At 44.2% G+C, this 11,895-nt stretch overlaps 2 protein-coding genes across 4 annotated transcripts; one reads left to right on the forward strand and one right to left on the reverse strand.

The window, feature by feature from the left end:
* Positions 1-183: 183 nt before the first annotated feature.
* Positions 184-7,503, reverse strand: prr5a (proline rich 5a (renal)). Of its 3 annotated transcripts, XM_072385634.1 has the most exons (11): positions 7,412-7,503; positions 6,219-6,346; positions 4,078-4,203; positions 3,918-3,998; positions 3,319-3,367; positions 3,131-3,188; positions 2,951-3,042; positions 2,724-2,864; positions 2,352-2,487; positions 1,981-2,259; positions 184-1,866 (listed from the first exon to the last, which is right to left on the reverse strand). In XM_072385634.1, the coding sequence occupies exons 2-11, from the start codon at positions 6,344-6,346 to the stop codon at positions 1,595-1,597; spliced, it is 1,362 nt and encodes a 453-aa protein (XP_072241735.1). In that variant the 5' UTR covers positions 7,412-7,503; the 3' UTR covers positions 184-1,594. The 3 variants fall into 3 exon arrangements, with proteins under 3 accessions (XP_072241735.1, XP_072241733.1, XP_072241734.1); XM_072385632.1 differs by lacking the exons at positions 6,219-6,346; positions 7,412-7,503 and having other exon boundaries at positions 4,078-4,832; XM_072385633.1 differs by lacking the exons at positions 6,219-6,346; positions 7,412-7,503 and having other exon boundaries at positions 184-1,863; positions 4,078-4,817.
* Positions 7,504-8,711: 1,208 nt separating this feature from the next.
* Positions 8,712-11,885, forward strand: rad52 (RAD52 homolog, DNA repair protein). Its single transcript, XM_072385639.1, has 11 exons — positions 8,712-9,224; positions 9,514-9,615; positions 9,804-9,897; positions 9,974-10,041; positions 10,164-10,282; positions 10,377-10,452; positions 10,543-10,769; positions 10,863-11,059; positions 11,197-11,277; positions 11,356-11,595; positions 11,681-11,885. Exons 1-11 carry the CDS (start codon positions 9,177-9,179, stop codon positions 11,740-11,742), a joined length of 1,314 nt encoding a protein of 437 aa, XP_072241740.1. The 5' UTR covers positions 8,712-9,176; the 3' UTR covers positions 11,743-11,885.
* Positions 11,886-11,895: the final 10 nt, after the last annotated feature.

Genomic DNA, 11,895 nt, shown 5'->3' on the forward strand with positions numbered 1-11,895 from the left:
ATCTAAGAAAAACACCAATTCTTTATGTCAAAATTTCTGAGGTGATTCTGGACTATGAATCTTGAGTCATCCGAGGTTAACGGGTCCGTTGGACTTTATTAAACCCAATAAATAAATAATTAAATAAATCCAGCTGCAGCTGTAGATCCCCCCTCCAGGTGCTGCAATGACCTCTGTGACCACTTACACGTGGCAATTTTGATTTTATTTCTTATAAAACAGTTGAAAATAGGAAATACCCAAACGTTTTAAATATTACCCAAGTGTATTTTCTTTGTTTTTTGTTGTTTTTTTTACAGGGCGAGTATAAGAAATTAATACAAAGCACAACTCTGTAGACATCATGGATTGTCAAAAAAGTACAAAACGCTTGAGGTAAAACATCATTGAAAAAGATTCAGTTAAAAAGCCCTTATTAAAATTCAAATTCCGATTCATGATAAATGCTCACTTTACAATATTTAGCTGTCCTGAAAAACAACAACGCACGTTTATTTACACGTTAGTGGTGGTGCAAAATACAGTGTGAGACAACATTCAGTCGAAAATGTTCATGTCTTTGTCAAATGTAAACAATCCTTAAAACTCCGAAGCCAATGCAGAGATGAAAAGGATGGACGAGAATTTTGCCTTGAACACTCCAACAAGTGAGAGCTGAGAATCTCTTCCCGACAACAGAGTGAATTCACAGCTGTTGTAAAGTCAAATTGTACAAATACAAACCAAAACCATGACATTTTAAAACACGATGGGTGTGAAAAGCTTGTGGCTTTTTTATGAGCATCCCCTCAGCAGAGGGAGAAAATCTTCTGCTGTGCGAAAACATTGTAATTTAAAATTTTAATCCTCAGTGGAGGAATTATTTCCTTTTTCGCTGGGATAAAGGAAAGGCGGTGACAATATTCTACATTTATAGTGTTTTCCTAATTGTCACCAAATCACATGAAATAACCAAAACCAACAATGTGTCAGTTTGTCTCTCAATACTTTGTTTTCCGAAGCAAATTAATTGATAATGAAGACAGTTCTCATAGATATCGATGCAATTATGAAGATAAACAACTTCCTAATACCTACTAAACATATTTGGGCCAATCGCACATTATTAGCTGGGGACCACTTCCAGCTGCGTATTAATACACATTTGATTCCCGTTAAAAATGAACCAAGTCGATGTTCAAGAAAAAAAGAGCGATGACGATGCAACTGAGATCTGTGACAAAAATGATTAATCAGGCTTTGGATACAGAAGAAATACTAGTCAATAGTATAAATTCATTGTTGATTTTGGTCTTTTCAGTAATCAAAATATCGGACCATTCTGAAATAGCATCACATCTTCACTCCTGTAACATCAGTACCACTTCATGTCTTGTCGGACATGCAAGTTTCTTTTCTTAGCTGCTTAAAATATTTTTATGCACCACTGAAAGCACTTGGAAGAAATGGAAACTCATCGTACTAAAGTAAAAACGAAAAAAAAGAAAATAGGAAGATGGTACCCATTTACCGAGATGTAGTCAGAAGATTTCTTTCCATTTTCTCCCAAAATATTCCCGTACACGCTTGGGTGCGTCCCTAACAGCAACCACAGTTACACAGTGCTCTGCCTGCTGTCACAGCTAAGCCCCTTTGCCTCTGAAGAGTGAGGTGGGAAATCGATAAATATCCCGTCTGAGCTCGAGTCGGCAGACTCTAGCACTTGTCCAATTATGGTTTCCGGGCTGGATGATTCACTGGGCGGCGTGGAGGATGCACCCCTACTGAGATCAGTCATTGTTGTCGTGGCCTCGGTGCCATGGAGAGCTCCTGAGGAATGAAGGATGGAGGGAGACGAGAGAGGCAGATCCATGGCACCGGCTCCTGCTTGCACAATGCAGATGAATGATAGAGCAATGGGTTATTATGGATTCTTACCTCATTATTCTCTCATAATAACTGATATAATGATGGATGCAGACATCTTAAAATCTGTCATACCATTGAACTGTGAGCCCACACACAGCCTGTTGGAGGAAGAGCCAGACAGTTCAGACCCCGGAGCCATGTCAACGTAGGCCAGTCCTTGTTCCTCGAGGCATGATATGATCTCACAGGCTGAGTGGCGCCGAATTCCTCCGCTGCCAACCGAGCTGGCATCTGGGTCATACTCAGCCACTGGAGTCAGCAGCAGAGGAATATTATAACTTTTTGATCGTACCACAGGGTTTTTAGATGGCTGGTCAGCAGATTTGGGCAAGCCCCACGGTAAACACTTGTCTAAAGGACGAGAAAAACAAAGGATAGTTTTGTTAGGATACGTCTCTCCTCAAATACAAAGACCTGTTATTATTACTCTGCTTCGGACTCACCCAGAACATAGCAATCATCTTCAGTGTCATCTCCAGAGTAAAGCCCATGGGTGCCGAGGTACGGCGAGACCACTTTTTGAACCAGAGACTCTAACCTTAAGTAGTCCTCACTCACACCACGTGACTCGTGGACTCCCTAAACAAAGAATGAGACATCTATATAAGAATTTAATGTTGTGATCATAGATTTTTTGATTCCGATATACATTAGTTCTTAAGGAAAAACCCAAAGCTATATAGAGTTATGTGTCTTTACTGTATTTACTTCAGTCGACGTAAGCTGCTTGAAGCTATGAATTATGCTTAAAAATCATGATGTGGAGCTAATTTTCTGCAGAGATAACCAAATGAGTGAGGGAACAATATAAGCACCTGTAGAATGAGCAGCATCTGTGTCACAGAGGGGGGCACGCGAGCCCGCGGCCGGGACAGGGCGTCCTCCAGCTTTACGCTCAGGACTATGGTGTTCCTGAAGTGAAGAAGGGCCAGCTGTCTGACAGAGGGCTCCTTACCCTGCAGGACACAGAGAGCAGCAGCTACAGTGAGCATCACCCAGCTGCAAAAACAAAAAGAGGCTGACTCTTCAGATGGTTGTGCACCTGAACTGGGTGAAAGATGGCCTGCAGCATGGACAGAACATCGCAGAAGAAGAAGTCCCAGGTCTCTGCCAGAGAGTCGAGTAACTTCTGACCTGCATGAATCCCAGAGATTAAAGCTTGATTCAACAGTGCCATCCACGGGAATTTAACCCCAAGACTACACTATCAATCCAGTCCTACCTTCATAGAACCTTATTTTGTCCCGGAGGATGACCATGCCTTTTGTCAGCAGCTGGTTCTGTGAAAAGACGGCAATAATTATGATCTCATGAGGTGGTACCAGTGTGGATCTGTTCAATGTGCTGGTCTTGAGTGAACATTCCTGTCTCATAAATAAAAAAAAGACAAAAGAATTAAAGGTGCCTTACCTGAAGATATTCTGTGAAGAAGGACCCCAGCTCGGTCTTCAACAAATGTCTGAATAAATAGTTATTTGACATTATTTTCTTTTCTGAATCTCCAACTGAATATGAATAGATTTAATAACTAATATATAACAGTATTCAATATTAAGTTGTTTATGGCGTAAAAACGACTTCTTTAAGCTGGAATCTAAAACTAAACTCGATTTAATAACATGTGACTGTGTGGCTTTACAGTAAACACAGGATGTGAGACAGTCTACCAAACACTGTGTTTCATTCAGATCTTTCTATGTTGTTAGAAAAATATGGGTCAGCCACACTGTGGCTTTTCTGCACATGGAAATATGTTAACTGGGCTAAAATTGAGGCCGATAGAAGTGATGGGTCTGGTTTGGAAAGATAATGAGGTATCTGCCCTGACCGCATGACTCCTCAGGCCCACATACACTTCACACACAAACAACATCATTCACAAGAAAACATTCAGTCAGCAGCAGGACAGACAGTAATTATACAGATTATGGTGCAAAATTACATCAACGGTCTAAAATAAGGAGGCTGGCTCTTCACAGTGTGTGTGATCTGTGGCTGTTTGAACCTACCGGACGCCTTCGTTGAGGATGTAAAGCTCGTTATCAGCCAGGCCCTTCTTCTGGAAGACTGCGATGACAGCATTGTGGATGCTGCAACACAAAACACAAACTAGTCTTCATTACTTTCCCAAACATGAAATGTTTTGCACCGTGACTGTATCAGCTGTACCTGTTCCAGGTGGCGTTGGCTCCTGCTCTCTTCTGCTTCTCCCCTCTGTCCTCTGGTGAACTTTTCTCACTCCTCCCGAGCTCGCTCAGGCTTGGAGAGCTCATCAACTTCAGCCGGTGCAGAGTCCTCATGAGGTAAATATAAAGGGAGGACAGGGGAAAGGAGAGAAACAAGGTCAGGCAGTGAGCTGACATATACAAGGAGGAAACACGAGGAGATGGCTGGAGGGGAGCATAGGCAGCAGAGAATGACAACACAAAGAGCAGCCGGTGACAGAGAGGCGAGAGAAGTGGGACAGAGTGGTGCACAGTGAGAAAAAGCTCTGCGTAAAGAGCAGGATGGGCGGAGCCCAGAAAGGAGGTAGACCACAGTGTCACTGCACCGCCCGAGATCTTAGAACAGCAGGAAACAATAGAGCATGCACTGCTGGGGGCACAATCTTCCTCCTTCTCTGTCTCCCTGTCAGTACAATACAGCCATTGATGCAAACAAATATTTATGCAGAGCACAGATACCAGAGTAACTGCAGGGTAAGCAAGGCCGGAGGGGCTGTTGTGCTTGTGACTGTACTGAGAAGAGGAGGAAGTCATCTGGTTTACTGACAACAGAAACAGGGAGAGGAAGCAGTGACACAGCATGAGACAATGAAGAAGGCTTTCCTGCTCTTTGATAGCTGGATATAAGTAGCTGTGGAAGAGCAGGAAACAAAAGTAGCACAATGAGTGAGACAGGAAGTTGGCAAATACCATATTTTTTACACTGAAGTATCTGTATTCATGTTATTTCTTAATTAGAAGATTTTTCACATTTATAAGTCTTTTTTACAAGGATAATAAGTCCTAATTACAAGGTGACATCTTCTTTTCTTTTGGGGATGCAGTGCACATCTGTACCTACCACAAACATGACTTTGCCATTTTTGTTGTCACTTCATTTATTCCAACTCATATCAATAATGATCTAATATGTTAAATACAACCACGTTGCCAAAAAAGCAGGAACCCAGTGTAAAGCTTTGATCCCAAAAGGGCTGAGAAAATGGGAACGAGAGGGTGGGCAAATACTCCAACGTCTCTCAACATAAAATGTCAAAGAAATGGGATATTTTATCATCTGAGGTTTGTAATATTAAAGTAACATGGGAGCTCTTTAATTCCCCCCACAGCTGTGAGATGTAACACCATTGTCATGAATACCGATTTCTGAGTAAGCCTCGCCCATGTACTGTCACCATCAAACGCTTACAAAAATGTCAAGCCACCATAAGCAAAACAGTGTGGTGCAGGGCTGGAAACCAAAGCAGTGAACTGTGGTATCTCCATGGCAGTTTAAGGCCTGGGAATGTAAGAAAACACAACAAAAAGCCTTGTACTTCAAAATGAGTCAGAAGCACATAGTTTTCTGGTTCTGAAACTTATCTAGTGTTGCTTTAAAAACAACGAATCCAGAAAAATCTTTGTTTATAGGGAACAAGGCTGAACATTTATATTTATGCCCCCAGGCAGCAGTGGATCAAGGACTACTTTTCTGGTTCTGAACCAAGGTTTTAAGTTGAAAATGTACTTGCCCGGCTGATTTATTGCTCTACCTATATGGGACACCCCCTTTAAGAGACGTGATTCTCCAGATCCTAATTTATTATAGGGAGCTCAGACTCGGTCTTATTGTAATTTGTAGTGCACACTTTGGTGCAGTCATAAAAATGTCCTGAATTGAAGGCAGACTTAGAAAATAAAAGAGAAAACACTGTTTGCACAGTCTCACGAGGGACTGGTGAAAACGAGCTCTCTGAAAAAGAAGACATGGTGAGTTCAAACCCACGCAGTCCTGAATCTCTCTGCTGACAGCACAGCAGTAAACAACAGCCACCCCCCCACCCCCACCCCACAAACATGGGAAACATGAAGAAGCAAGGGTACAAAGTGATGAGGCCAACACACATAAAGAAATGAGTCAATCAAACATCCCAGCAGGACATCATTATCATGAGGCCAGCGTGTGTTGGCAGGCAGAGCTCAGCCGGTTAATGAAATCACCTGGGACAAGAGATGGTGTGATATTTGTGAATGCTTATTAATACCGCATGCATTTCCCAGGATGCCGCATGTTGTGAAATGTTAATCCCAGGAACTGAGGTTTACCTCCTGATTGGGTGCTCGCTGCTCTCCATGTCGGGGCTCGGGGGAGGGGCCGAGAAGGTGCTGAAGTTGAGGGAGAGGGGTCTGGGGGAGGCCCGGGAGGCGTGCCTCCGCCGGAGTCCATCGAGCATCTGAGCACAGGAGGGAGAATGACGGCAAAATGGTTAATCAGGCAGCTGTGTGGTACAGTTCTCCGGCAGACACAGAAAAAAAATGACCGAAAGAAGGGGGCCATAACAGCAACGAAATCAGGTGAAACTTACTGTCAGAACGGAGCAGGAGAGAGTTAAACCACACATTTGTGACCTCCTCACAGCAGCGGTGCTTTCTGTTTCTTTATGCTGTCTGCGATTGTTATTTCAACTCCACAAAAAAGTGTTTTGCAATCACACCTCAGCCTTTTCGCAATCTCACACCCATTACATCAGAAGAAAAGAAAAGGGAAATGCATGTGTGTACATGCATCAGTGTGTGAGTGGAGTGTTCTTGTAAGAGCTTTACAGTTACAGTGTATTTGGGTGTCTCCCATTACTGAAACATACAGTCCATAGTGAAGCACCATCCCCTGGTCAGAGGGGAGAACAACAGTCTGGGTTGTCACTTCAAACAAAGACGAGCCTCGTCACTGCCACCCTGAATCTTTTTTAGTGGTAAAAAGGTCGTCCTGTGTGTATTCAGGCGGACTGCCCGGTGTTCTTTTTCTGAGATCAAATCTCAGTGTTAAACACAGACTGTACACATTGTCTGCTAGAAATGCCATGCCACGCCAGTCTGCTTTTGTTCTCCCCTCCTCCTTGTCTGTTAGGGGCGATTACAGCCAGATCAGATCGATGCCACTTTTATTTTTAATTTGGCTCATTTCCCCCCCTCCCTCCTAGCCAGTGGATTTATAACTGTGCCGTTTATTCGACATTACATGACCAATCAATCGGACCACACATGCAATCAACAGTCCACGTTTGTCCTACAGGGAGGAACGCACAGTCAGTCGTGCGTACGTGGAGCTTTTCTATTTATCTGTACCTGTGTCAACGAGCAAATGAAGCAGACTGCCCGAGTAAACAAAACCGCTGCCAGATGAATACACACACGGTAGCACAGATGCAACATCGAGGGATATAATCTGTATCATCAGGGCCACAAAGTTGCCGTGTGTCATGCGCCTCAGCCCGCCCACAGTAGCCGCCAGCACTCACCGTTCCTGGTCTTGTCGTGTTGCTCCCGGTGGGATGAAATGGTCATGCAATGCTGAGAGGAAGCGTTTGCTGTCCGAACTCATCAGCGGGCGGTTTCTCTTCTGTTCCCCGCCGGTGTGCGGACCCTCACGGGCATCAGGCGGATGGAGGGTCCGACCTGCGGTGCAGCGGAGAGGGACTCATTCATGAGGGAAGAAGAAACACCGCTCGCTCGCTCCCTGTCTTTGGCTCGCCCCCGCTTTGTTTTGACGAGATGCAGAAGCGGACCTGGACTCGGACACGAGCGAGCACGTGCACGCGCGCCACGGTTATAGCTGTATGCAAAAGAGGGGAATCACTGGGATTCCAGAAAATACAACGTAGTTTTTTTTCTACCCTCTTTTCTTTTCATTTTTAGGACAGTTTCACTCTTGAAAGCAAACGTTAAGAGGCTCAGCACAGTAACTGTGGAGTCATACTGTAGGACTGCAGTAACCTGTAACACAACATGCAGGCGTGCAGTCTGTGGTGCAGGAGAAAGGCCTGCACGTGCCACGTTGCCTTGGCATTGCCAAGGCAATATATATATGTAAATGCTAAACAGAGGTGTTTTCAAAATTACCATAAAAGATGTGAAATGTGACCAAAAAAATCAACCAAGGTCTATCCCTACATAGTAATACATAATAAAAGACTAAATTACTATATATTAGCACAGAATGAGTGGAAAAATTATGCAAAAGGACTATAAAAACACAAACAGTTATACATAAATTACTACAAAAAGGTGCGATGTAACAAAAAAAAATGATCAAATCATGCCGCAAAGCACCCGGAAAGATCTGCAAAAGGACACTATATATCTAAAATCAGACAAAAAGTGCGACATACAATGAGGTGAAATTCAAAATAAATATTATTTGGCCACAAATCGACCTCAAAGAGATGGAATGGGCACAAAAAGACCCAAAAATATGGTAAAAGAAAACAAAATGTATCATGCATGAATGGAAATACAGTCAATCCATTAAGTCTGAGTGGTTTGTTCTCCTTCAGTCTGGGTCCCTTTGCACTGGCAAAACAAGTGGGCGTCTTTTACTCGTTTGCAACAGGGGGGCAATTGTTCCATAATGTGTCCCGTTAGAGAATGGAGAAGAAAATTATAGCTCAAATTAATACGTGAATGTCTTTGTTGACGTGTTACTTCAGGTTCACCTCGTCATTCTTACGATCACAAATAATAACCTTCACTGCGATTTACTGTTATTTTATTTCAGTTTATGTGTGTCTGCAAATAAACATATTCACATTGAAATAGAAACACACAATCTGCGAATAAAACATGTCTAAAATTTAAATTTCCTTCCAAGCTCATCGACTTCTTTAGGTACGCTACTTATTTTCCCGATAACTCTGAAGGCAGCACAGGCTCCTCCCCCTCCGGTAGTCCGAGCGGGAAGTTCAGATGGTCCCATTTCCGTTTGTTAGTGAAAACACGAAAAAGAATTCTGGCGTCCATTTCAATAAAAAAAAAGTCACTTTCTATGCGTGCAATCGAGAGAATTTATACTTACAACATTGGACTAGTTTATTACGCAATTTGGACCTGGTTCGTGTAACTTCAGCGAGCAAAGTGAGGCCTCTTTGACCTGTTTAACGAGCAGGTATCAGTCGTTAGCTTCTCTAATTTGTCACTTCTAGGGTAATTCTAGCTATAAGTGCTTAATTCTGACTTGTTGCAAGTAGTCTTTGAGTTTTTAGTGATTAAAGGACATCTTAGCAAACCATGGCCAGCGAGGAGAGGAGCATCCCCGCATCCAGGTGCTTCGGACAGGTAGGTAGAAATCAGGAGCGCAGAGACGCATCGTCCCTTGGACTTCTTTCAAACTTCTGTCACAGAGTCGTTGGTCAAGCGAGACTCGGGTGAGCAGAAATTAAACGACTGACAAAAATGTCTAAAGAGAGCTGAAGGATCAGTGGGAGAAAGGTTGAAATCATACATGCACACAAAGTTTCCTGCACTTCGAAATGATTAAAGCAGACTATAAACATGGATAACACGCATCATCTTCCAGTGCGGTTTTTTGCTTTGTTTTGTCTAACTGATTGTGCTCTGTGGACAGTGTACCTACACAGCTGAAGAGTACCAGGCTGTGCACAATGCCCTGCGACAGAAGCTGGGACCAGAATACATCAGCACCAGAATGGCTGGAGGAGGACAAAAGGCAAGTCTTTGTTTTTCTCTCGAGCTGTCAAGTCTATTAAAGCCCCCCTGCACCGTGAAATGTGTTTCATCATTGTTGTTTGTCTTTGACGGCACACAGAAGCCATATCAGGCTGAAGTAACTGTTCAAACCCAAGTATCCTAATGTAACTGTAGTCCAAAGCAATGAAGAACACCTTGTTTCAACAGGTGTGTTATATCGAAGGGCATCGTGTCATCAGCCTGGCCAACGAGATGTTTGGATACAACGGATGGTCTCACTCTATTTCCCAGCAGAACGTTGGTATGACTCACCCGACTCTACAGGATTCGATTTTAACACCACAGAGTCACACAAACGGGTTACGTTTGGTTTTCAGACTTCGTAGACCTCGTCAACGGGAAGTTTTACGTCGGGGTCAGTGCGTTTGTCAAAGTGCAGCTCAAGGTTGGATGAACGCTTTTTTTCTTTCTTCTTTAAACATCTTTCTTCAGTTTGGTCCACAGCCAATCATCTCTGCTGCTCATTTAGTCCGAATGAACTTGTGTTGACGAGTGTTCTTCATCCAGGATGGGTCGTACCATGAGGATGTCGGGTATGGAGTCAGCGAGGGGCTGAAGTCTAAAGCACTGTCTCTGGAAAAGGCGAGAAAGGAAGCTGTCACAGATGGCACCAAGAGAGCGCTGAAGTAAAGCAGCTTGCATGTTCTGAGTTCTTTGCTGAGATAGTTCAGGAAAATGAGCGGAAATGTTTAAAACGCTTCTTCTTTTTCTCACGTTGAGATGTTTTGGTAATGCTCTGGGAAACTGCATCCTCAATAAAGAATACCTTCTTGCTATTAACAAGATCCCCAAACAGGTCAGAAACGCCATGTAAAGTAAAACTTTGTCTACTTTTTAATTTTTTTACTCCACTAATTCCTGTGAAACTTTCTTCTTCTACACAAAGCCTCCTCCTGCTCTGGACCCAGCTCACACTAAGCGGTCAGAGGGTGAGCCTTCTGTAGAGAAGGCCCGGTTCAGCAGTCTGGTCCGAGAAGAAAAGCTTAAATATTCAGCAGGTCCTGCCAGGATGCCTCTGGAGCCCAGAGTGCTCAACCAGAACCTTTCAGAGGTTCACACTCCCGGTGCTGCTGACTCAGCCCCCCGCAGAAACAGCGAGAACATCAGCTCCAGGTAAAAAAAAAACCCCCGGCTTTAGTCGGACTTAAATCTCCTCGTCCCCTTTGCTGAAGCGCATCACCTAAAATTCGCTTTCCTCCTCTGAAGATCTGCCGTGGACTCGGTGGATGTTGTTGACTCTGAGGAGCACACGGACCCCAAACAGCTGAGGAAACTCCGACAGCAGCAGCTTCAGCAGAAGTTCAGGAGAGAGATGGAGGCCAAGAAGCTGCAGCAGGACCTGGCTCAAGCCAAGTCCGAGGAGGCAGAGGTCGCTATTGGCCCAAGATCCCCAGGAGGAAAAGGTGTCTTCATTCAGAGTCACTGGTGGAAGCAGTGGCCCCGACTCCTTTACACAGCTCGCAACATTGTACAGAAGAAGAAGAATGTTCAGAAAGTAAAACTTAAAGAAATAAAGATGTTTCTGTTTGTGCTCATTTAGGTCCTGACTGTGCTGCTCCTGCGATCAGTGACGGCGCCACAGCTGAAAACAAGTTCAGCAGCAGGGACGAGTGTTTAACAGGTGCTGGACACCACCATCAGAAGGCTCTGAGCACTTGGTGTGATGCAAAGGGCCTCTTACTTCTTTTTTCATCCGCAGATGATCCGGAGCTGTGGGATTTCACTCTGGACGGAATCGAAGAGCTGGATGTTCCCAGCGCCGGTCCTGCTCCCAGAGGCTTCCGGCCCAGCACTCCTGGGAATCACCAGATGCAGACACGCAGTAAGACTCCACAGAGGGCTCCAAGCAGACCCGCAGAGGCCCCGTCAAGCAGCAGCAGCGCACATGTCCAGTCTCAGTACAGACCCCAACAGCACGCCCACTGTCAGGGGAGAGCAGGTGAGGTTTCAAAAGCACTCACCAAGGGAGCTGGCCTGCGTTAAATCTATGCTTTTAAATTCTTTTTCTTCTTTCCAACCGTCAGGTGAAGCCTTCAGCCCGTACAGACAAGGACAGCACATGAAGAAACGCAGGCTGGACACTTGAGCTGTTCACTCAACTCTCCACGATCCAACTGCAAGGTTTCACTTATTTATTTAGTGTTCACAGGAAGTTCAAACTGCACCGAACTGCTGCTTCGTTTGATATTTAGAGAAATGTTTCTCCTGGTTTTGTAAGAAAAAAAACAACGTTCGCTGT

Source organism: Leuresthes tenuis, unplaced genomic scaffold, assembly GCF_036924035.1.
Source record: "Leuresthes tenuis unplaced genomic scaffold, fLeuTen1.0.hap1 SCAF_5, whole genome shotgun sequence".
NCBI classification, from domain to species: Eukaryota; Metazoa; Chordata; class Actinopteri; order Atheriniformes; family Atherinopsidae; genus Leuresthes; species Leuresthes tenuis.

What these genes read in the sequence shown, in the direction of transcription:
- prr5a (XM_072385632.1), bottom strand. Translation starts at nt 4,826, where the DNA reads ATGGTATTTGCCAACTTCCTGTCTCACTCATTGTGCTACTTTTGTTTC. An exon ending in ATCCTCAACGAAGGCGTCCG is followed by an intron (nt 3,368 to 3,917) that starts GTAGGTTCAAAC and finishes CTATTTATTCAG; the next exon opens with ACATTTGTTGAAGACCGAGC. An exon ending in AGATGATTGCTATGTTCTGG is followed by an intron (nt 2,260 to 2,351) that starts GTGAGTCCGAAG and finishes CTCGTCCTTTAG; the next exon opens with ACAAGTGTTTACCGTGGGGC.
- rad52 (XM_072385639.1), top strand. Translation starts at nt 9,177, where the DNA reads ATGGCCAGCGAGGAGAGGAGCATCCCCGCATCCAGGTGCTTCGGACAG. An exon ending in CATCCAGGTGCTTCGGACAG is followed by an intron (nt 9,225 to 9,513) that starts GTAGGTAGAAAT and finishes CTCTGTGGACAG; the next exon opens with TGTACCTACACAGCTGAAGA. An exon ending in CAGGGACGAGTGTTTAACAG is followed by an intron (nt 11,278 to 11,355) that starts GTGCTGGACACC and finishes TTTCATCCGCAG; the next exon opens with ATGATCCGGAGCTGTGGGAT.